The sequence below is a fragment of the Lygodium microphyllum genome, chromosome 1, assembly GCF_053477565.2.
Source record: "Lygodium microphyllum isolate KBCC chromosome 1, Lygodium_microphyllum_v1.1.10, whole genome shotgun sequence".
Lineage (NCBI taxonomy): Eukaryota > Viridiplantae > Streptophyta > Polypodiopsida > Schizaeales > Lygodiaceae > Lygodium > Lygodium microphyllum.
The window spans coordinates 109,872,866-109,896,356 of NC_141135.1; the positions used below are offsets into that span (position 1 = coordinate 109,872,866).

A 23,491-nucleotide genomic window follows, 5' to 3' on the forward strand; every position below is an offset into this window, starting at 1 on the left:
ACCAGGTCAGATAGTAGATTTTAATGTTCTAGTAAATAGAATAAAATAGAACATGAAGTTAGGACTTGAAATATGTAAAAGAGCAAGGATTCAAGGGAAACCTTTGAGAAGTCAACTTCAATCCATGTATTACAAGTCGCACCCCTTGGTCTTTTGTTATAATTAATATTCATTGTTTTCACCTTTCTAGAAGTAATGTTCCTCCTTTTTTGACAAAGTGGTTTTCCATGTGGAGTGTGCAAACCTTCTTTAACTCTAAATGTAGCCAATGAGAACACGACATCATCTAAGGCAAGCAAACCCTTGGCACAAAAGGCTGAAAATTAAAATGCAAATAAACAATTATCTCAAAAATTAAATTGTTAGTTTGTTTATATTCTCTTCTTTGTGTGACCTATACACTTGTCTCATTCACCAAGTAGCAAAGTCCCCACTTCTTTGTAGCCTTTCTTATGCCTATTGAGCCATTGATTTGATTTCTCATGGTATGGAACATAGTCATTCTATGGGATGGCACGCCCTTGTATCCTAAAAAAACAATTTGGCTCCCCTCTTATGCAACAACTTTATTGGGAAGCATTTACATGTGATATTATTCTTATCTAATTCATTAATGAAAAATAAACAAATGCTCAAATTTTTTTACCATCAATCTACCATTATCATTGATAAATATTTACATGCGACCACATTATTGTCACTACATCTTTCAAAAAGGGATAGATTCTCAAGACCTTTGTAATTCGTGAAGGGAAAAGAATGTGAATGCTTTATTATTTCCTCTAAGATTGGTAGCTTTGACCTTTAATATGGTTGTAGAGAGAGTTCTTGCTTTGTCTAATAATCTCCAAGAGGTTTAAAGAATTCCCAATGTTGGCTTATTAGAGGGAACCAAATGCATAGACTTGGTCCAAAGAGAAAACAATGAAATCTCAAAAAGAGTTATAAAATGCATTAAAGTAGACCTCCAAATTGTTTGAAGCAACCCCATCGTGAAACTTGTTATGTCATGTAAAAGAGTAAAGCTATCTAATGAGTGCAATGTTTCTATAGCACTAATATCATTTATGTTGTAAGTATACATGCGTTGATTATACATGCTATTATTCTCAAGATTTTCATAATTGTACCAAGAAGCTTGGATGTTGTGGCCATATATATATTTGGGACATGTAGTCTTTAGCTCCATCATACACAATTTTCATGGAGACATGGTAGTTGAGGATGTTGAGAGAACTACATTAGCTAGGTTGGAGGATGGCTTCCGAGCACAGACCTAAACGTTGCAGTAGTGGAGGACAAACTCTCCATGGTGTAGCTAGTTCTTGCTATGCATGGGTTCAGAAGCATGCAGTTCAAGGGTCTTAATGGCTTTGATGGAGGTGACGAGGTCTTGACAGGGCCCTTCATGGCTTTCTTTCTCAATTTGCTCTCTCTCTCTCTCTCTCTCTCTCTCTCTGTGGGTCTATGGATACTTCTTTTCTTGACAAAATTAGTAAGTGTGTGAAGTGATCGCAACTCTTTCTTCTAGATCTTCAAGACCTTCTCGAAAGACGTGAAATAGCAAGCATGTGAAGTGATCACGTCTCTTGCTTCCAAATCTTCAAACTTCCTCAAAAGACTTTTCTTCACATTTTTTGAACCTTGAACTTGACAACTACGGTCATTCTCTTACAAGTAGGACCAATAACCAATTGTATCATACAAACCTTCAAATTAGGTGTTAACATTTAGAGGTAGTCTATGCCTATGTGTGCATCCGTGCCTCTTTGGTGGTGTGGCACTGCTCCAACCTTGCCTTAGGCTAGTTACACACGAAATGACGGATGCCCACTTTGCATTGCAAGTATTAACCAATTAAAGTACTTCTTTAGGGGTTGGGTGTTAGTAGTCCTTCACACAATCGAGAGGACATGACTTGTTGTTTACTTGCTAAACAGATGAACTCCTCATCTACTTTTGGATGGGGAGTCTCCCTTGCCCAATTTGCAAAGTGATGGACAAGGGTGCATTTTTTGCAATTACAATCAATCAATAATAAACACATTAATTTGTACATTTTTGTAAAATATGTTATTTTAGTGTGTAAAGGTTTTGTGCCCATGCGTGCGCCCAGTTTCAAAAATTGCATGCCCACACTTTGGGCAGGGTTCCGCCATTTGGTAAAGAACCAACCTTAGGGCCCACCTAGAGGTTTTAGGCAAAGTCCGGCCATGTCAATCTGCTGATTCATCCATTCATGCCATACCGGTAGAGCCGTGCAAAATTGACACGTCAGACGGCCAGCGTGTTTTTCTTTGTGTCTCGAGAGAGAAGAGACAGGAGAGCTGCTCAGTGAGTTTGCAGCTGCGAGGCTTCTTGAAATTGCAAGGCACATACATTCGTCATTTAGGGTTAAGGTCTGCGTCGGTAGACATGGGGAAGAGGAAGCTTGCTCAGATTTCGGATTCAGAGGACGAGAAAGAAGACGAAGATGCAGAAGGCGAAAAAGGGAGTAAAGAGAAGGGTCCCGACGGAGGAGCAGGAGGAGGTGGCAGCGATGAAGAGTCTGCTCCAGAAGCTAAGCCCGTCGGAGATGTCATTAAGAGAATAGGAAGAGGAAAGCTTGAGAAGTGCTATTATCAGGCATTTGAACTGGACGGCAATCGTTATGAATTGGTAACTTCACGAATTTTATGAGCCTGTTTTAATTCTGACATGCAAAAATTTCCAGGGATTAAGTCTCCATAACATAGATAATTCTAAAATTTGGCTCGGTATTGAGCTTGATTGCAATGATCTGTTAGAAATTTTCCACCCTGGAAGGATTGACAACATGATTGTAACCAATAGACTTAAGGACTTCAAGCAAGTTTTAGAGAGCGATGATTGTCTTGTCCTGTCTTATTTGAGCAAGGAAGGATGCTTCATGAAAGAAAGATATGGAGTATTTTCAAGACATTTGAAAAGAAGTTTTTGAAGAAATGATATGCACTTCTTGTGCACGAAATGAATGAAATGAGAAAATTTGCCCAGTTTTACTGTGCATCTCAATAAAGAAGACCATAAAAGCTGGACAGCATTAGTTTCCAGATGGGCAGACAAAAGGGCAGCCATATTGGAGGGTATTGCAGTGCACGTGAGCACTGTCCATACCAGGCTGATTGTCAGCTATGGGATGATGTGGGTGGATGCTGACATGGCAGGATGCTAACATGTCAGGGTCATGACGTGCCATGTGAGATCAGAACTGGTTGGACAGCAGGTCAGACTGCTGCTGATTGGATAGTTGCAGTTGCATGCCCTATTTAAGGCAGGCAACCCATAGTTTGTGGAATTAGATGTCAGGCGATTGTGGTGTACAGTAAAACAGCAGCAATCTACAACAAACAAGAAGATTCGTGGGCTGAGGTAAGCAAGTGTGCGTGTGCATGGTCGAGGTTGTGAGGAATGTGCTACGCTGGTTACACTCGTAGATGAGTAAAGAATGTGTGCATGTTGACCATCAGGAAGAGATGTTGGAGGAGCAATGATGAGGGAGATACAGGGAAGATGAAGAAGGACAAGGGATCTTCAAGGAGAAAAGTATGCCTAAAATACAGATTCACAAGGATTTTATGAGTTCAAAGCAGTATAGAGAAAATATCAATAGTAACTAGAATGTAGTGATAAGAACATGACAACCTTAATGCATAGTAACCCTCTCTAAAGCCGAGGAGTGTATCACAAAGTGGAAAGACAGACAAAAAAAAAACCTAAACTAGCCGGAAACATTGTTGCTGAAACTAGCTTTCCTTCTAGAATAGGGTGGTAAATAACCTAATTAAGCACTTAATTACAACAATTAACAAATTCACAGAACTAAAATGCATATTTTACCATACAATCTTGGACATTGGACAGCTTGTTGGCCCCAAAACTTACGCCCCTTGTAGTATTTCTTTATCTTATATTGCAAATGGAAGGAGTACAACTAAGATCCTCTAATCTCCTCCACTAACCCCAATATATATTGTAAATTAGGGTTTACAATAGAGATTGACTGAAATCTCTTACTTTAATGGCTCAAATTGCTAGAAAATGCTGAGATAACTTAAGGGATGCTGGGGGATGAGAGTGTCAGAGTGCAGCGGTGCGGAAGCGTAGGACTGAGAGAGAGAGAACGCAGAGAGAGAAGAGAGAGAAAGAGACAGTGGAAGATGAAGATCTGATGTATACAAAGATATGCAGATATATACATGGGCGCAGTGCGCTGGACTGCGTGTCTCCACCTCGACGATGCAACCTGCTGTTCACCTCGAAGTCCGTTGCAGTCTACACTGTCTCCTGTCAGAAATCTGCGAACAGAGACGGAATCTACGCGTGCCACCAGTCTGTAATCTGCGAGCAGAAAAGTGCAGGAGACTGCTGAAAAAACTCGGCCATAAATAGTCAGAATCTGGGTGCCAGAAAAGACTTGTCGGCTGCATTTAATGTCGGCTGCATAAATGCAGCCGATTGACAGGACAGGTCGGACTGCCACGTGGAAGTCTGACTGTGCTGTCCGACTGCACTTGGACAGAATCTGTCCGACTGCACCTGGACAGGGTCTCTGACTGCTAACACCCCCTCTCAGAGCGTGGGCGGGGCAGAAGCCTGAGGGATCTGGAATGTCTCCGAAGTAGAGCCTGGGGAAGTGCCTTCGTAAACAAATCTACAAGATTGTCCTCCGTCTTGCAGTACTCCACAGTGATGGTCTCATCCAGAAGCTTCTCTCAGATGAAGTGGTACTGGATCTCTATGTGCTTCGTCCGGGCATGAAAAACAGGATTCCGTGCCAAGGCAATGCAACTCTCATTGTCACATTGCAGCAAAGTAGGACGAGGTTGGGGGCAGTCAAGCTCCTCCAACAATCTCCGAAGCCACACAGTCTCACATGTGGTGGAAGACGCGGCCCGATACTTCGTCTCAGTAGACGAAAGGGCTACCGTGGGCTGCTTCTTGCTACTCCATGAGATAACACCTGCACCCAATGTAAAACAGTAACCTGTAGTAGACCGCCTGTGGTCCACATCATCGGCCAATCCGAGTCGCTCCAACCTGCAAGAACAAGATTTGAACCATCTGTGCCTGCAGGATAATGAATCCCTAAATCAGACGTCCCCCTCAAATACCGAAGTATCTGCTGAGCAGCCTGCCAATGCACTGTCTGAGGTTCACTCATGAACCCTGCCAAGAGCCCAACAACAAAACAAAGATCAACATGAGTGTTAAGGAGCCAAATCAATGATCCAATCAACTGACGATAGCGGGAAGCATCCGCCATGGGAGAAGCCGAATGGGAAGTGGCCTTCCAGTTCGGATCCATAGGAGTAGAAAGGGTCCGACAATCCTCCATCGCAAAAGAAACCAAGAGCTCCTGTACATATCTCTGCTGAGAGATGAAGATCCCCCTCTGAGACTGATAAATCTCATGGCCCAAAAAGTGCCTCCGTGATCGCCGCGGACCATCCTGCGGTCCCCACTCCTCAGGGACCCCCTCGATCCCTGAATCATGAAGTGTGTCACGGGCCCAACGAGGAGGAGGCCGGACCTCCCCTCGTCTCTCTCCATCAGCTGAAGACTCTGGGATATCCACCGGTGGTAACTCCTCGGGGGTGACCGGTGGAATAGTAGACTCTGTGTCAGAAACAGAATCAGAATCAAAAGGCACGGGCTCCAAAGGAACTGTAGGAGGAGCCCAACTCTCCCCTGGATCTCCAAGAACGGGATGCTCCTCACCCGTTGATATGGCCGGAACCTCCACAAACCGCACATCGCGACTAGTGTACACATCCCTCTTAACGGGATCATACAATCAATAGCCTTGGGACTGGGAGCTGTAGCCAACAAACACCTGTCTTCGGGAAGCTGCTTCAAATTTATCACGGTGAGCCTTGGGAACGTGAACATAGGCATCACACCCAAAGACCCTAAAATAAGAAACATCGGGCTTAGTCCCAAAGTAAGCCTCAAAAGGTGTCATCCCATCAACGGCCGAAGTGGGGGATCGATTAAGGATGTGGACTGCAGTAGCCACAGCCTCGGCCCACAGAAACTGAGGTGTCTGTCGGTGGTCCATCATGGTGCGCGCCATCTCGATCACACTGCGGTTTTTCCGTTCAAGAATGCCATTTTCTTGAGGAGTGTTGGTATTAGCAAACTCTTGGTGAATACCTTTATCTGCACAAAAACGAGTAAACTCATTAGAAACAAATTCACCACCCTTGTCGGATCGCAAGGTCTTCAATTTCCGCCATAGCCCATTTCATTGGACTCTTTATAGCAAAGAAAGAAATATTTATTGGACTCAGAATCAAGCTTACTTTGCTTGTTCTTAGGTATATGCATAAATGCTTTGCAGTCAAATACATGCAAGTGATTATAACTAGGTCTTTTGCTAGACCGTAACTCCTCTAGTAACTTGCCACTCAATGACTTGCTAGGAGACGCGTTGATCAAATGCACTGCCGGCTTTATAGCTTCAGTCCAAAATCCATTAGTGAGACCAGAATTCTCGAGTAGCATTTAAGTTTTTTGACCAACTAATTCTTTGCAAATGCTAATAACTTTTGAAATGCATCTAACACATCACTCTGTTAGAGATTAGTCACCCCGGACTAGTATTCTCTAGCTACGGTTGGTGTAGTCAGTTCTCTTGGGTGGAGTTATGCATTTTTCCTATCAGTTTTGGGCATCTCTAGCAGTCACCATTTATTGGGTAGGTCCAATAGGTAGTGCCACTAGTTAGGTTCGACACTTAATCACCATTTATTGGGCAGATTTGATTAGGCAAGTCAGGCAGGCAGCAGTGCCACGTGGCAGACAGGATGAGTATTGCTGATTATTTTATTGGTTATTGCAGCAGTCAGCAATTTTTTGATCCGGTCGGCCACTTTGCTAGCTGCATGCATTATTTTATTGCTTCTTTTCCTCCTATTTAGGGTCTAATGTCAGCTTATTTTATTGCTTCTTTTCCTCCTATTTAAGGTCTAATGTCAGCTTGCCTTTCTCACTTGTCTTTTCAGGTGTTGGTGAGAGAGATTGGCTCGAGGAGATACTTCAATAGCCTCTTGTACATCTGCCTTTTTCATTTCAGCATTCATTAACTGCAGATTTCTGCGTTCTTCTCTCTCTTTTCTCTCCCCCTCTTCTCTCGTGTTATTGTCTTTCAGTCTTGTCCATACACTTCTGCACTTTGACATAGCTTTAGAATAGTGTAGAAGGCATGATTGATCTTGGGCAGACTTGATTGGGAGGATTCTTGGTGACAAAAGTTTGTGTTTTCAGCCTTTAGAGGTTGAGGGGAACAAGTGAAGTGTGGAGGAGCAAAGTTGCTGTTTTTTGCAGGTTTTTGCTGTTGGTGAAGAAGAAAAGGCTGCGTAAGAAGAAAAGGCTGCGTTTTCAACCTTTTGGAGCAAATTTTGAGTTTTCATTGTGTGTAGGGGGTGAAACTCTTTGAGGACAGGCGGAGGAAGCCCTAGTTGCACCGGCACCATGTGCAGAGTTAGAGGGGACTACCTTTGTTTTTGTGCAAGTCATTCCATCGACAATGTTGATCAAAATTGACATGGAGTTTCTGGCTATTATGGACCATAAGGTCTCCACATATTGTTGGCTCTTCTTTCAGATCAGAAGCTCGATGGGAAGAATTATCGCATTTGGCATATAGTGATGCTTGCCATACAAGAGTCTTATGATTTGGTAGAGTTCATGACTGAGGCTATAGATTGTTCTACAGCTTGTGATGCTTCTAAGCTTTCTATAGATGAGAAAGCGGAGTTAATGATGATACAGGCAGATTGGGATAAATTGAGTGCCCACATCCATTCGTTCCTCTCTCTCTCTCTCTCTCTCTCTCTCACTCATTGTTACTTACATCGAGCAGTTGGTCGTGTCTTGGGAGATATGGTTGGAGTTAGATCAAATGTACAATTGGATGATTGCGATGAAGCGGGTGTCTCTGGAGGTTCAGATGAGGACTTTGAGTCTTAACAAGTCTTCTTCTATGCAAGAGTATGTCAATAAGCTTTGACAATTGCAAATGCAAGTCCAGAATGCAAGGAAGGTGATTACCTTGGAGGGCATGACAATAACTACTCTCTCATGGTTACTATCATGAGGATATGTATTTTTGAAACCTCACTTAACATGTGGATTAATTTTCAACCACATGGTTAAGTAAATATTGCACATGTGAGGTGTAATCGAGCTTAGAGAAAATATACGAGCCCGATGTTGTGTTGCTATGCAAACACAGTGTAAAAAAACCTGGAGTGCATAATGATCCAGCTTCCTTATTAATCTAGAGAGTAAATGCCATATTAGTCATTAGTGTCAGTGTCCATAGTATGGATGGTTCAAAAATATGAAATTTTTGGACAATTTTAGCCAATTTTTGATATTTTGGATATTATTTCTTGTAAATATCTAAAAGAGGTGTAAATAACTTCTAGAATAGGATGACATGCAAAAGCAAGTAGCTAGTTTTGGAAAAGCTTCTACAAAAAGAAGGGCTTTCGAAATCGTGCGGCATGCGATCCTAGTTTACAGGTAGTAAATAACACTCCGAACGAGGAGCGGTCTGGGAGAATTTAGAGTAGGTGTCGTGAAATTTTACCCCTTTTCGGAGCCAACGAAACCATTAGATTTGCAATTTGAGCAGTAGAGAAGAAGCTAGTGTTTGGTACATATTTTTGGTCTACCAAGGAGCTGCTATAAGTTATGTCGCACAAGTATTTGTTGGTATTTGGTGCTAGTTGTTGGTTTAGCTCATTCATTTGGCCATAAGTGTCAGTTGGTGATACTAGAGAATTGATGTTTGATGGTACCTAATGCCAATCTGATGGCCAAAGATGGTGTAGAGACACTTGCGAATGGAAGTTGCCTAGCCAATTTAATTATTGGCCAATCAAATTATTTTTCAAGGCACCAAAATAATTACTAGATTAATTATCAGTATTTGAAGATTGAAAATTAATATTTAATTATAGATAATGCTGAAAAAACCATTTGGGAAGGCTGCCACTTGTAAAAAATGCCCATGTAAGATTGAAGAACATCTTTAGAGGTTGGAGAGAGGTATTTAAGTGTATTCAACCTACAAGAGAGGGGGAGGAGATGCTGTTGGTTTGATTTGCAGCCATTGGAGGACCTTCTGAGGTAGATAGGGGTAGGAGAAGACCAATTAACTTAAGGTGATAGCATTTACAGGCTGTTGAGACAAGGTAGCAACAGTAAATGACCGATTTTCTTTAGTTCTTTGTATCTACAAGTTGTTGAGACAGTGCAGCAACAGTAAATGATAAATTTTCTTTAGTTCTTTACGAAGAAAGTCTGAATTTTCTCTCTTCTCAACATTCTCTCTCATCTCTCTAAGCCTTTCTATAGCCTTGCTCCAAAGATTGCAGCATTGAGATCACCAAAGACTGAGAAATTTTAGATTTCTTTGCTGTAAACCCTAATCTACACAACAGAATTTAGGGTTTAGTAGTAGCCTCGGGAAGCGTGCCAGAAATTGGAAGCTCCAAGACTTGGATTCAACAAGGCTGAAGCTGTTTTTAGCCTATTTAAGTGGAGGACTAGCAAATCATTGAATTTGGGGCATTTTCCATCTCCATCAAAGCGGGTGAAGGCCAATTGATTGCTTGAATCAAGAGGTAAATCAGATTGAAGACTTGCTGGTCATTTTGGACAGCAAGGAAAGTTGGAATACTGAAAGGGATTAGAAGAATCCCATTGTATATCAACTTCTTCAATTAAGTTAAATAAATATTGAAAGGGGCGTTAGTTTTGGGGCCAATAGGATGTTCAATGTCCAAGATTATATTGTAAAGTGTGCATTTCAGTTTTGTGAATTTGTTAATTGCTGTAAATAGTGCTTAATCAGGTCGTTTACCATCCTATCTGAGGAGGAAGGGTGGTTTCAGTTACCACCCTCATTTAGTGCATTCTATTCCGCCTTGTTTGCAGTGCGGATAGAGACCCTTAAGTGGGAAGAGGAGATTCCTATGGTCTTGGACCAAGAGGAACAACTCAAAGGTCAGAACACTCCCAAGTTGGAGGCTTTGATCGGTTAGTCTTCCCAATAGAAGGGGAAGAATAATAAGAATAAGAAGAAGGATGAGAAGTCCGAATAGGACAAAGCCAAGGATTCTATGTGCCATATTTGTGGCAAGTTAGGTCATTGGAAGAAAGATTGCCCTGATAAGGAGAAGGATATTGAGAAGAAGAACACTACAAAGGACACGGGAGTGGTAGCTACTTCATTATCAACTACCTTTCCCCATTTGGAGTTGATAGAGGATGTTCCTCCGATGGCCACCACTGATGTAGTGATGATGGCCCCATAGTCTCGTCGGTGGATTGTGGATAGTGGCGCTTATTGCCACACGACTCCCCCTTCAGATGGAACTTCTTTCAATTTCTCGATGGAGTATCTCGACAGGTTCTTTCAATTTCTCGATGGAGTATCTCGACAGGTTCTTTGTGCACGACATGAGGAGAATGGAGTCTACAAGTGTGGTCTTCTTTTGCCTTTCCTTCTCTTTTTCTTTCTTCACAAAGTCAAACTAAGCTTTAGCATACTCGGTTTGGCTACCTCAATTGAAGGCATCTTGTGGTTAGTTGGTGTGTGGATTGCCAAAGATTGGGATGGGCCACCCGCCATGTGTAGCTTGCATTTGTGGCATAGAGATGCTATTTCCAGCAAGGCCTCACGACAAGCTAAGGAGCCCTTGGAGCTTGTTTTGATAGACTTATGTGGATCCATGAGGATGAAGTCTCCTAAGGGGATTTTGTATTTTATGCTAATTGTTGACGATTTTAGTAGGATGATGTTGTGAGAGTGCGCAACGGAAGAAGAATACGAACACGGAGGAGAGGAGAGAGAAAGCAAAGAATGAAGGAAGAAAATCTGCACTGACTGAAATGAATGCTGAATACACTGAAATGGACTGATCAGTCCCTGCACGCAGCCCGGAGCGTCAGTGAGGGCACCAGAACAGGCTGATGATGATGGCAGCACCGATGACGGAGGAAGATGACGGAGTCGGAGTGTGCACCTGCCAAAGAAGGAGGGAAGTTGATAATACAACTGACTGGCAAGTGGGAAATGGCTATAAATAGCCAAAAAACCCACAAACTGGCCGACCTGAAATTTGAGGCCATAAATATGTCCGACCAGCATTTAATGCTGATCCGACCAGCATTAAATGCTGGTAAAAATGCCAGGAATGCTTAGAAAAATCCCGGAAAGGGTGGACAATGTCCGGCAGGTGAGGCAAGCTGATGAATGCAGAAACTGCCCCGGGAAATGCACATCTGAGTGCTCTAGAATGAGCTACCTCCTCCGTCAAAACAAGTGATAGACAAGTCAGAGCTCCTAAAGTCCTCATCTGACTCAGACTGAGGCTCACAGGCAGGAGATGACAAGGCATGACAAACATGACTGCTAACACCCCCTCTCAGATCCTGGATGTGGTTGAAGGCCAAGGGAGAAACGGATCCTGGGGTGGCAAGAGGAATGCCAAGGTCGATGAAGTCCGTCGATGTAGACTGCTGCTGAAGGAGCTCCTCACGATCCTGGGAATCCCCTGCGAAAACACTAGGGGCCAGGGAATCCACAGCCGCATCACCGAGATCGTCCCCCTCTGAAAGGGATGGGGGGTACGAGGGAACCACCGAAGGAGAGGGTGGGGGATGGGAAGGAACCTATGGAATAGAAGGTGCACAAGCGGAAACAGGTGTAGCAATAGACTGCCTCGGAGGACCTTGCATCAAAGAAGGGGAATGGAGCTTGTAAAGCCCGCTCTCCTGACAACCTGTAGCTAGGACAGCTCCTGTAAGAGAATCCTCAATAACAACGGCATGCTCGGTGAAGATCACTCGTGTGCCAAGCCTCGTAAGGCCATAAACTGAGAGGAGGGGAAGGCCCAAGTCCGGAACATGTAGGGCCTGTGAAAGGAAGCTCGTAGGTCGGTCTGTAAACAAAGGCAATGTGCCAACACCACTAATAGGCACCGATAAAATGTCACCAACAGTGACTGAACCCTCTGATGGACGGAGATCCTGTAACAAATCACCTCGGGGAGTCATATGACTCGTAGCACCACTGTCCACTAACCAAGGCTGCGCAGAAGACACTGCAGCCACGGAAGAAGGATCCTCCTCCAAAGCATGGATATGAAGGAACACTGACTCATGGGTAACAACGGGTGTAGAGGTAGAAGAAGGCTCCGATGTAGATCCATCCTTCGCTCCCGGACGAAGGTGAGGGTACTTCTTCCAACATTTCTCCTCTGGATGTGTCCCTTTCCCACAGTGTGGGCACTTCGGTCTCTCTGAATCTGAGTCAGAGCCTGAAGAACTGTCCTTCTTCGTAGCCTTTGACTTCTTCTTCTTTGTCTTCTGTCCTCCCGAACCTGCAACAAAGGCTCTAGTGGAGTCGGATCCACTAGCACTGACCTCTCTGAGTCGCTCGTCATGCTCCAAGGCAAGCGGGGATAGCTCCTCCCATAGAAGCTTCTCACGGGTCCTCGATGTAAGAAGGCTGGTGTAGAAGACATCAAACCGAGGCGATGGCAGCTGAGTCAAAAGAATCATAGCCAAGTCTTCAGAAGATATCGTCCGACCGAGGGATGCAAGCTCATCCCTCATATCTTGTAATCTGTTGATGTGGTTCTTCATGGAAGGACTATCATCAATAGCGAGCATCCGCAACTTCTTTTCGAGAGATATCTGGTGGGCAAACGTCTTCTGCTGATAGAGAGACGCTAGCTTCTGCCACACGTCCGCTGCAGTCTTCAACCTGTGAACATGAACAAGGACAGAATCCTGCAAACTCAGAAAGAGGAAAGATCGGGCTCTAGAATTGAGCCGATCCCATAAGGCTGCGCGATCCATAGATGTCCCATCTGCGGGATCCACCATAGGCCGGGGAATAGGAACAGAAACAAGCTCCCAAAGATCGAAGGAGTCCAAGATACACTCCACCTTGCAGGACCATAGAGAAAAGTTGGAGCCATCCAACCGGTCCTCTTTGGGCAGTTGAGGAAGTACAGGTACCTGTACAGGGGGTACCAAAGGCTGCATCGTCGGCCCACTGGAAGGGGCTCGCCGAGATACATGAATAGAAGGGGGACGGGAACGAGGAATAGACTCCGTATGACGAGCCTCGCGATAGAAATCACGCCTCCGTTCAGATGAATGTCGAGACAAAAGCTCATCATTTGAGTCATCAAAACCTGTAAACTGATGATAAGACATCTTCCAATCTGCAAAATACCAAACACCAAAGAAAACTGTGCCGATGCCGAAGAATGACCACCAGAAGGGTCACCGACCACCAGAAGAACCACCAAACTCCAGGAAATCAGGTCGCCTATCACCAGGAGGTGAAAACGCAGCTGTGTAGGGCACAAAATCCGGAGGGAAAGTTGCCAGGCACCAAAACGCAGCCAAGAAGAGAAGCGCCAGCTAGAGATGAGCCGCCAGGAGGGAATACGACCACCTTGGATGCAAAACGCAGCCTGTAGGGGAGTCGCCCAGCTGAAGAGAAGGCCGCCCAGCTGAAAACGCAAGGAAACAGGGGCTGGTTGATGACGTGGCAGCCTCTGGAAAGGGCTGATGCAGCAAACGCAAATATTCAGACCACCTATGCAGCAAACGCAAATATTCAGACCACCTGGAGGGGCCGCCTGGCTGTTGGAGAGAAGGGGGGCATGGTATCATCGCCAAACTGAGAGCACCGAGGCTTTCATCGACTGGAGAGACACCACACCTATCATCTGTTGCTGCCCCTCTTCTCTCCAACAGCCAGGCGGCCCCTCCAGGTGGTCTCTACATTTGCGTTTGCTGCATCAGCCCCTTCCAGAGGCTGCCACGTCATCAACCAGCTCCTGCTACCTGCGTTTTCAGCTGGGCGGCCTTCTCTTCAGCTGGGCGACTCCACTACAGGCTGCGTTTTGCATCCAAGGTGGTCGTTTTCCCTCCTGGCGGCTCATCTCCAGCTGGCGCTTCTTTTCTGGGCTGCGTTTTGGTGCCTGGCAACTTTCCCTCCGGATTTTGTGCCCTACACAGCTGCGTTCTCACCTTCTGGTGCTAGGCGACCTGATTTCCTGGAGTTTGGTGGTTCTTCTGGTGGTTGGTGACCCTTCTGGTGGTCATTCTTCGGCATCGGCACAGTTTTCTTTGGTGTTTGGTGTTTTGCAGATTTAGAAGATGTCTTATCATCAGTTTACAGGTTTTGATGACTCAGATGACGAGCTTTTGTCTCGACACTCATCTGAACGGAGGCGTGATTTCTATCACGAGGACCGTCGTCCGGAGTCTATTCCTCTTTCCCGTCCCCCTTCTATTCATGTATCTCGGCGATCCCCTTCCAATGGGCCGACGATGCAGCCTTTGGTACCCCCTGTACAGGTACCCGTACTTCCTCAGCTGCCCAAAGAGGACCGGTTGGATGGCTCCAACTTTTCTCTATGGTCCTGCAAGGTGGAGTGTATCTTGGACTCCTTCGATCTTTGGGAGCTTGTTTCTGTTCCTATTCCCCGGCCTAAGGTGGATCCCGCAGATGGGACATCTATGGATCGTGCAGCCTTATGGGATCGGCTCAATTCTAGAGCCCGATCTTTCCTCTTTCTGAGTTTGCAGGATTCTGTCCTTGTTCATGTTCACAGGTTGAAGACTGCAGCAGACGTGTGGAGAAAGCTCGCGTCTCTCTATCAACAGAAGACGTTTGCCCACCGGATATCTCTCGAAAAGAAGTTGCGGATGCTCGCTATTGATGATAGTCCTTCCATGAAGGACCACATCAACAGATTACAGGATATGAGGGATGAGCTTGCATCCCTCGGTCGGACGATATCTTCTGAAGACATGGCTATGATTCTTTTGACTCAGCTGCCATCGCCTCGGTTTGATGTCTTCTACACCAGCCTACTTACATCGAGGACCCGTGAGAAGCTTCTATGGGAGGAGCTATCCCCGCTTGTCTTGGAGCATGTCGAGCGACTCAGAGAGGTCAGTGCTAGTGGATCTGACTCCACTAGAGCCTTTGTTGCAGGTTCGGGAGGACAGAAGAAGAAAAAGACGAAGTCAAAGGCTAAGAAGCAGGACAATTCTTCAGGCTCTGACTTAGATACAGAGAGACCGAAGTGCCCACACTATGGGAAAGGGACACATCCCGAGGAGAAATGTTGGAAGAAGTACCCTCACCTTCGTTCGGGAGCGAAGGGTGGATCTACATCGGAACCTTCTTCTACCTCTACACCAGCTGTTACCCATGAGTCAGTGTTCCTTCATATCCATGCTTTGGAGGAGGATCCTTCTTCCGTGGCTGCAGTGTCTTCTGCGCAGCCTTGGTTCGTGGACAGTGGTGCTTCGAGTCATATGACTCCCCGAAGCCTGCCTCACCTGCCGGACATTGTCCACCCTTTCCGGGATTTTTCTGAGCATTCCTGGCATTTTTACCAGCATTAAATGCTGGTCGGATCAGCATTAAATGCTGGTCGGACATATTTATGGCCTCAAATTTCAGGTCGGCCAGTTTGTGGGTTTTTTGGCTATTTATAGCCATTTCCCACTTGCCAGTCAGTTGTATTATCAACTTCCCTCCTTCTTTGGCAGCTGCACACTCCGACTCCGTCATCTTCCTCCGTCTTCGGTGCTGCCATCATCATCAGCCTGTTCTGGTGCCCTCACTGACGCTCTGGGCTGCGTGCAGGGACTGATCAGTCCATTTCAGTGTATTCAGCATTCATTTCAGTCAGTGCAGATTTTCTTCCTTCATTCTCTGCTTTCTCTCTCCTCTCCTCCGTGTTCGTGTTCTTCTTCCGTTGCGCACTCCTCCCATAGAAGCTTCTCACGGGTCCTCGATGTAAGAAGGCTGGTGTAGAAGACATCAAACCGAGGCGATGGCAGCTGAGTCAAAAGAATCATAGCCAAGTCTTCAGAAGATATCGTCCGACCGAGGGATGCAAGCTCATCCCTCATATCCTGTAATCTGTTGATGTGGTCCTTCATGGAAGGACTATCATCAATAGCGAGCATCCACAACTTCTTTTCGAGAGAGATCCGGTGGGCAAACGTCTTTTGTTGATAGAGAGACGCGAGCTTTCTCCACACGTCTGCTGCAGTCTTCAACCTGTGAACATGAACAAGGACAGAATCCTGCAAACTCAGAAAGAGGAAAGATCTGGCTCTAGAATTAAGCCGATCCCATAATGCTGCACGATCCATAGATGTCCCATCTACGGGATCCACCTTAGGCCGGGGAATAGGAACAGAAACAAGCTCCCAAAGATCGAAGGAGTCCAAGATACACTCCACCTTGCAGGACCATAGAGAAAAGTTGGAGCCATCCAACCGGTCCTCTTTGGGCAGCTGAGGAAGTACGGGTACCTGTACAGAGGGTACCAAAGGCTGCATCTTCGGCCCACTGGAAGGGAATTGCCGAGATACATGAATAGAAGGGGGACGGGAAAGAGGAATAGACTCCGGACGACGGTCCTCGTGATAGAAATCACGCCTCCGTTCAGATGAATGTCGAGACAAAAGCTCATCATCTGAGTCATCAAAACCTGTAAACTGATGAGAAGACATCTTCCAATCTGCAAAACACTAAACACCAAAGAAAACTGTGCCAATGCCGAAGAATGACCACCAGAAGGGTCACCAACCACCAGAAGAACCACCAAACTCCAGGAAATCAGGTCGCCTATCACCAGGAGGTGAAAACGCAGCTGTGTAGGGCACAAAAGCCGGAGGGAAAGTTGCCAGGCACCAAAACGCAGCCAAGAAAAGAAGCGGCAGCTGGAGATGAGCCGCCAGGAGGGAATACGACCACCGTGGATGCAGAACGCAGCTTGTAGTGGAGTCGCCCAGCTGAAAACGCAAGGAGACAGGGCTGGTTGATGATGTGGCAGCCTCTGGAAGGGGCTGATGCAGCAAACGCAAATGTATAGACCACCTGGAGGGGCCGCCGGGCTGTTGGAGAAAAGGGGGGCAGCAACAGATGATAGGTGTGGTGTCTCTCCAGTCGATGAAGACCTCCGTGCTCTCAGTTTGGCGATGATACCATGTGAGAGTGCGCAACGGAAGAAGAACACGAACATGGAGGAGAGGAGAGAGAAAGCAGAGAATGAAGGAAGAAAATCTGCACTGACTGAAATGAATGCTGAATACACTGAAATGGACTGATCAGTCCCTGCACGCAGCCCAGAGCGTCAGTGAGGGCACCAGAACAGGCTGATGATGATGGCAGCACCGAAGACGGAGGAAGATGACGGAGTCGGAGTGTGCAGCTGCCAAAGAAGGAGGGAAGTTGATAATACAACTGACTGGCAAGTGGGAAATGGCTATAAATAGCCAAAAAACCCACAAACTGGCCGACCTGAAATTTGAGGCCATAAATATGTCCGACCAGCATTTAATGCTGATCCGACCAGCATTTAATGCTGGTAAAAATGCCAGGAATGCTCAGAAAAATCCCGGAAAGGGTGGACAATGTCCTGCAGGTGAGGCAAGCTGAAGACGTTTGCCCACCGGATATCTCTTGAAAAGAAGTTGCGGATGCTCGCTATTGATGATAGTCCTTCCATGAAGGACCACATCAACAGATTACAGGATATGAGGGATGAGCTTGCATCCCTCGGTCGGACGATATCTTCTGAAGACATGGCTATGATTCTTTTGACTCAGCTGCCATCGCCTCGGTTTGATATCTTCTACACCAGCCTTCTTACATCGAGGACCCGTGAGAAGCTTCTATGGGAGGAGCTATCCCCGCTTGTCTTGGAGCATGACGAGCGACTCAGAGAGGTCAGTGCTAGTGGATCCGACTCCACTAGAGCCTTTGTTGCAAGTTCGGGAGGACAGAAGAAGAAGAAGTCAAAGGCTAAGAAGAAGGACAGTTCTTCAGGCTCTGACACAGATTCAGAGAGACCGAAGTGCCCACACTGTGGGAAAGGGACACATCCCGAGGAGAACTGCTGGAAGAAGTACCCTCACCTTCGTCCGGGAGCGAAGGGTGGATCTACATCGGAGCCTTCTTCTACCTCTACTCCAGCTGTTACCCATGAGTCAGTGTTCCTTCATATCCATGCTTTGGAGGAGGATCCTTCTTCCGTGGCTGCAGTGTCTTCTGCGCAGCCTTGGTTAGTGGACAGTGGTGCTTCGAGTCATATGACTCCCCGAGGTGATTTGTTACAGGATCTCCGTCCATCAGAGGATTCAGTCACTATTGGTGACATTTTATCGGTGTCTATTAGTGGTGTTGGCACATTGCCTTTGTTTACCGACCGACCTTCGAGCTCCTTTTCACAGGCCCTACATGTTCCGGATTTGGGCCTTCCCCTCCTCTCAGTTTATGGCCTTATGAGGCTTGGCACACGAGTGATCTTCACCGAGCATGCTGTTGTTATTGAGGATTCTTTTACAGGAGCTGTCTTATCTACAGGTTGGCAGGAGAGCGGGCTTTACAGGCTCCATTCCCCTTCTTTGATGCAGGGTCCTCCGAGGCAGTCTATTGCTACACCCGTTCCCGCTTGTGCACCTTCTATTCCACAGGTTCCTTCCCATCCCCCACCTTCTCCTCCGGTGGTTCCCTCGTACCCCCCATCCCTTTCAGAGGGGGACGATCTCGGTGATGCGGCTGTGGATTCCCTGGCCCCTAGTGTTTTAGAGGGGGATTCCCAGGATCGTGAGGAGCTCCTTCAGCAGCAGTCTACATCGACGGACTTCATCGACCTTGGCATTCCTCTTGCCACCCCAGGATCCATTTCTTCTTCGGCCTTCAGCCACATCCAGGATTTGAGAGGGGGTGTTAGCAGTCATGTTTGTCATGTCTTGTCATCTCCTACCTGTGAGCCTCAGTCTGAGTCAGACGAGGACATTAGGAGCTCTGACATGTCTGTCATGTGTTATGATGGAGGAGGCTAGTCACAGTCTCGACTGGCTGTCAGTTAGCATTTCTATGCATTCCCTTTATTTGTCGGGGTCCAGTGTGCATTTTTAGGGCAGTTTCTGCATTTCCCAGGCTGCCCACACCTGCCAGGCATTGTCCCCCTGTTTCGGGATTTTTTTGGCCCCAGATGTGCCACGTCAGCATTTTGCGACTGCATTTAATGCAGTCGGACTGGATTAAATGCAGTCGGCCCATTTTTAGGGCCCCTGGGGCAGGTCGGCTAGTTTTAGGCTCTTTTGGCTATATATAGCCAGCCCCCCACACTTGGTTGATCATCTCTCTTCAGCAGGTGCACACTCCGACGTCCTTCTCCTCCGTCTTTGGTGCTGCCATCGTCATCAGCCTGATCTGATTCCCTCACTGACGCTTTGGGCTGCGTGCAGGGACTGATCAGTCCATTTCAGTGTATTCAGCATTCATTTCAGTCAGTGCAGATTTTCTTCCTTCATTCTCTGCTCTCTCTCCTCTCCTCCGTGTTCGTGTTCTTCTTCCGTTGCGCACTCTCACATGGTTCATCTGACTCAGACTGAGGCTCACAGGCAGGAGATGACAAGGCATGACAAACATGACTGCTAACAGATGTGGGTGTATATCTTGGCATTGAAGTCTAAAGCATTCTCACATTTTAATGATTGCTTGACCTTTAAAGAGAACAAGTTTGGTAGGAAACTCAAGACTCTATGTTTCGACCAGGAAGGGAAGTTTGTCCCTCAAGAGCTAACTTGTTTTTGTGTAGATCATGGCATTCGCCAGGAGTTTGCCAACAGGAATATTCCTTAGGAGAATGGCATATTGAAGCGGAAGAATCGCAGTGTGATCAAGATGGCGGGGACTATGATGGAGCATTGGTAGGCACCTCAGTGTCTAGGGATTGAAGCAGTGGTCACAACTATCTATATTCTTAATCGATGCCCTTTCTTGGCTGTGGTTGGTATGACCCCTTTTGAGATAGACTTTGGACAAAAGCCGGATGTCTCTCATTTTAGGGTGTTCGGATGTGATATATATATTCACATCTTAAAGAAGAAGAGGATTAGTTTGAGCCGGCTTCCAAGAAATCGATTTTCATAGGATATAGCTTGCAATCCCAAGGATATAGGCTTTATGATCCTGCTTTCGGAGAGGTGTATAAGGGTCGAGATGTTTAGTTTGTGGAGTTTCCAACTATAGAGGGGGGTGTTGAGCATCTTGTTCTTGGAGATCTCAGTAACCAATGGATTTACCCATTGAGTCGGCCCTGGTGGATATTCCGGAGACTTCAGAGGAGGCAGAGTAGCGAGGGGAGTATTGGCCTCCTCCTTACTGGGCTTGTGATACACTGTGATTCAGGGAGTTCCTAAGGAGTACAATGGCAAGATGGCCCATGAGGCTTTTGAAGGAATCTACACATTCCATTGAGCTTGTTTGTACTAACTATTGTTTGATGCATTGTGTCATGCAAGATGGGGAGCCCACCTCCATGGAGGAGGTTTTGCAATCATAACATTAGAAGAAGGCTATGGAGTAGGAGTTGGATACTATTGAGTGGAATGGTGCTTCGGATCTCGTGCCTTGGCTCGTTCATAGGAAGGTGATTGGAGTCAAATGGGTCTTTAAGACCAAATACCAGAGTGATGGCACTCTGGATAAGCACAACGCACAGCTCATGCAAATGGCCTCTCACAATGGCTAGGGGTGGATCTCCATGACACCTTTGCACTTATAGCTCGGATGACTACCATTAGAGCCATTCTTGTTTTTAGCTAGCTATTGGAGATCGCAAATTTATCAACTTGAGGTGAAGTCTACCTTTCTTAATGGTGATTTGAAGGAGGAGATCTATGTTGAGCAGTCTCCTGGCTTTTCTGCATCCGATGGATAGGTGTATAGGTTGAGGAAGGCCCTTTGTGGCCTCAAACAGGGTCCACGTGCTTGGAATGGAAAGATACACTTGTTCCTCCAAGGGAAGTTAGGATATCAGTGTTTCTTTTCCGATCTCGAGTTGTATATCCACACCTCGACTAGAGGACACTCATTGTTTATACTTTATGTGGATGATCTCATGTTGAGAGGTGACTACGCCCAAAAGGTCAAGTAGACAAAGGAGACACTACATGAGGTGTTCAAGATGATGGATATGGGCCTTCTCCATTTCTTTTTAGGTCATGAGATTTGGTAGACTCCAAGGGGGATTTTCAACTCCCAGCAGTGGTATGTGTAGGAGCTTTTGGCCACGTTTGAGATGGAGTTAAGGCCATTTCTACTCCTATGGATCCAAACTAGAAGGCTACGGCCCATCCAGATTCACCATCGGTGGATGCTTTCCGCTACTGTCAATTGATTGGGTCCTTGATTTGGCTTCTTAACACTTTGGTTGATTTATGCTTTCTTGTAGGTTTGTTGGTTGGGTTCATGAGTGAAACCAAGGTGGTCCATTGGTAGGGTGCTATGAGGATTTTGCAGTTCTTGAGGGGGACCCTAGATGTCTTTTCAGGTGTTGGTGAGAGAGACTCGCTCGAGGAGGTACTCGATAGCCTCTTGTATATTTGCTTCCTTCATTTTAGCATTCATTGACTACAGATTTCTTTGTTCTTTTGTCTCCTTTCTCTCTTCCTCTTCTCTCATGTTCATTATCTTTCAGTCTTGTCCATATGCTTATGGATTTGTTGCATTTGACACACTCTTCTTACAAAGAGGATAAGCCCGAACCTTCTTAGTGGTATCATCTATGAAAGTGACAAAATACAAAGCTCTATCCAATGAATTAACGAAACAATATGAAACCAGCCTCTCTGTGGAGAGGTAGTAATAACTAATCAATCTTTGACAATGGATAGCCTGTTGGCCCCAAAATTGGTGCCCCTTGCGGTATTTCTTTAGCTTTTATTGCAAATGGATGGAGTACAATTGAGATTCTTTGATCTCCTCCGATAATCCAAGTGTCTCTTGTTGTCAAAATTGACTAGCAAGCCTTCAAACCAATTTGCCTCTTGGTTTGCTTGGGATGATTAGCCTTCACCGACTCCTTGGGAAATGAAATTTGCCTCAATTTCAAATATTGGCTGGTCTCTTACTTGAATCTTGTTGAGAATCAATTCTAAGCTGTGAAAATTCAAGTCTTGAGGCTTTAATCTCCTAGCATGCTTCCCGAGGTTATTGTCAAACTCTAATTTCTGCTAGAGTTCACAATAGAGAAAAATACAATTCTCAGCCTCCATGGATTAGAATGCTGAGATCTTTGGAGCAAGGCTGGGAAATGGCTGGAGAATGAGAGTGAATGCTGAATAGAGAGAAAATTCAAACTTACATCGCGGGAAAATGGAAGAAATCAAATGTTGCTCTATCTAGACAGCCATCAAAGCTATCTCCATTGATGGAACACACCGATTATGATGTTTGTTTGGCTGAAACAGCCCTCAAATTGCTGTCACCTATTGCTGTAGGCTTTTCACGGCATGTCACCAGCTCTCGGAGGGTGTCTTGCTGGCTGGAATGGCTTGTCAATTGTTGTAGGAGCTATGGTAGTTTTCTCTTTCTCTCGCTTAGCTTAACCCCTCTCTCTCTCTCTCTCTCACGTGTGCTCTCTCTTCCCTTGCCTCAAAAACATCTTTTCAACTTCCATGGGCAAGTCTTGCCAAGTGGCACCCCTCTAATCCCATTTTCAGCATTATTTGCATTATTAAATTAATTTTTATATGTAAAATTTTAAAAATTAATTTAATAATTATTTTAGTGTCCAAAAAATTAGTCTAACCAACCAATAATTAAATTGGCTAGGCCAGTTCATTTCCCAAGTGTTTCCGAGTCTTCTTTAGCCCTCGGATTGACATTAACTAACATTAAATGCCAAATCCCTAGCGTTACCAATTGACATATATAGCTAACAAAATGTCCTAGGCCAATATCTAGCACTAGATACTGCCTAGTATGTATGCAACATTACTTAAGAAAACTTTTATTTTTGACATCCAGTGATTTCCTGGAGTCCTTGGCTTTTAAATATGAAATAATCTCAGTTGCACTTCACATGTGCAATACATGCTTAACATTTGATAAAAAATTAATCCAAATGTTAAGTAAAGCAAGCAAAATTTCACGTCCTCATGACACAAAGCTCACAAAAACCAAGATTAGGAAAATTTAAACACAAAAGATAGTTCAAATGGTAGAAAGCTTTCATCCTAGTGACTGGCATGTCCCTAGATAGCGATGCCATAAAGAAATAGATGGTTGTTCAATGATAAGTTTTGATAACTATAACATGGTCTTTAACTCCAAAAACATGCAACGGATAAAGTGTCTGATTTAGACCCTATTGCTTTAACAAGAGATCCCTTGCAAATCTTCAACACATGATTGCGAAAGATAACCATGTATTAACCACAATCATCAAGGTGTCTCGTACTAATCAGGCTTTTAGTAAACTCTGAAAGTACATTCCGCAAGGCAAGAGAAGATCCATTTGGCAGTGACAAGTGTATATTTCTGACCTAACCTTGAAGTGTCCTTAGTGCATTTGCAGTAAGTCACTTCATGACCATTGTAACCAAT

At 45.4% G+C, this 23,491-nt stretch overlaps 1 protein-coding gene across 1 annotated transcript in view; it reads left to right on the forward strand.

Moving 5' to 3' along the window:
- Positions 1–2,234: 2,234 nt before the first annotated feature.
- The window catches only part of LOC148041538 (protein REPRESSOR OF VERNALIZATION 1-like), an 85,533-nt gene continuing 64,276 nt past the window's right edge, over positions 2,235–23,491 (forward strand). Inside the window, exon 1 of the mRNA XM_087680631.1 lies at positions 2,235–2,658. Within this exon, the coding sequence (XP_087536757.1) occupies positions 2,416–2,658 (243 nt within the window). The 5' untranslated portion in view covers positions 2,235–2,415. The remainder of the gene's footprint in view (positions 2,659–23,491) is intronic.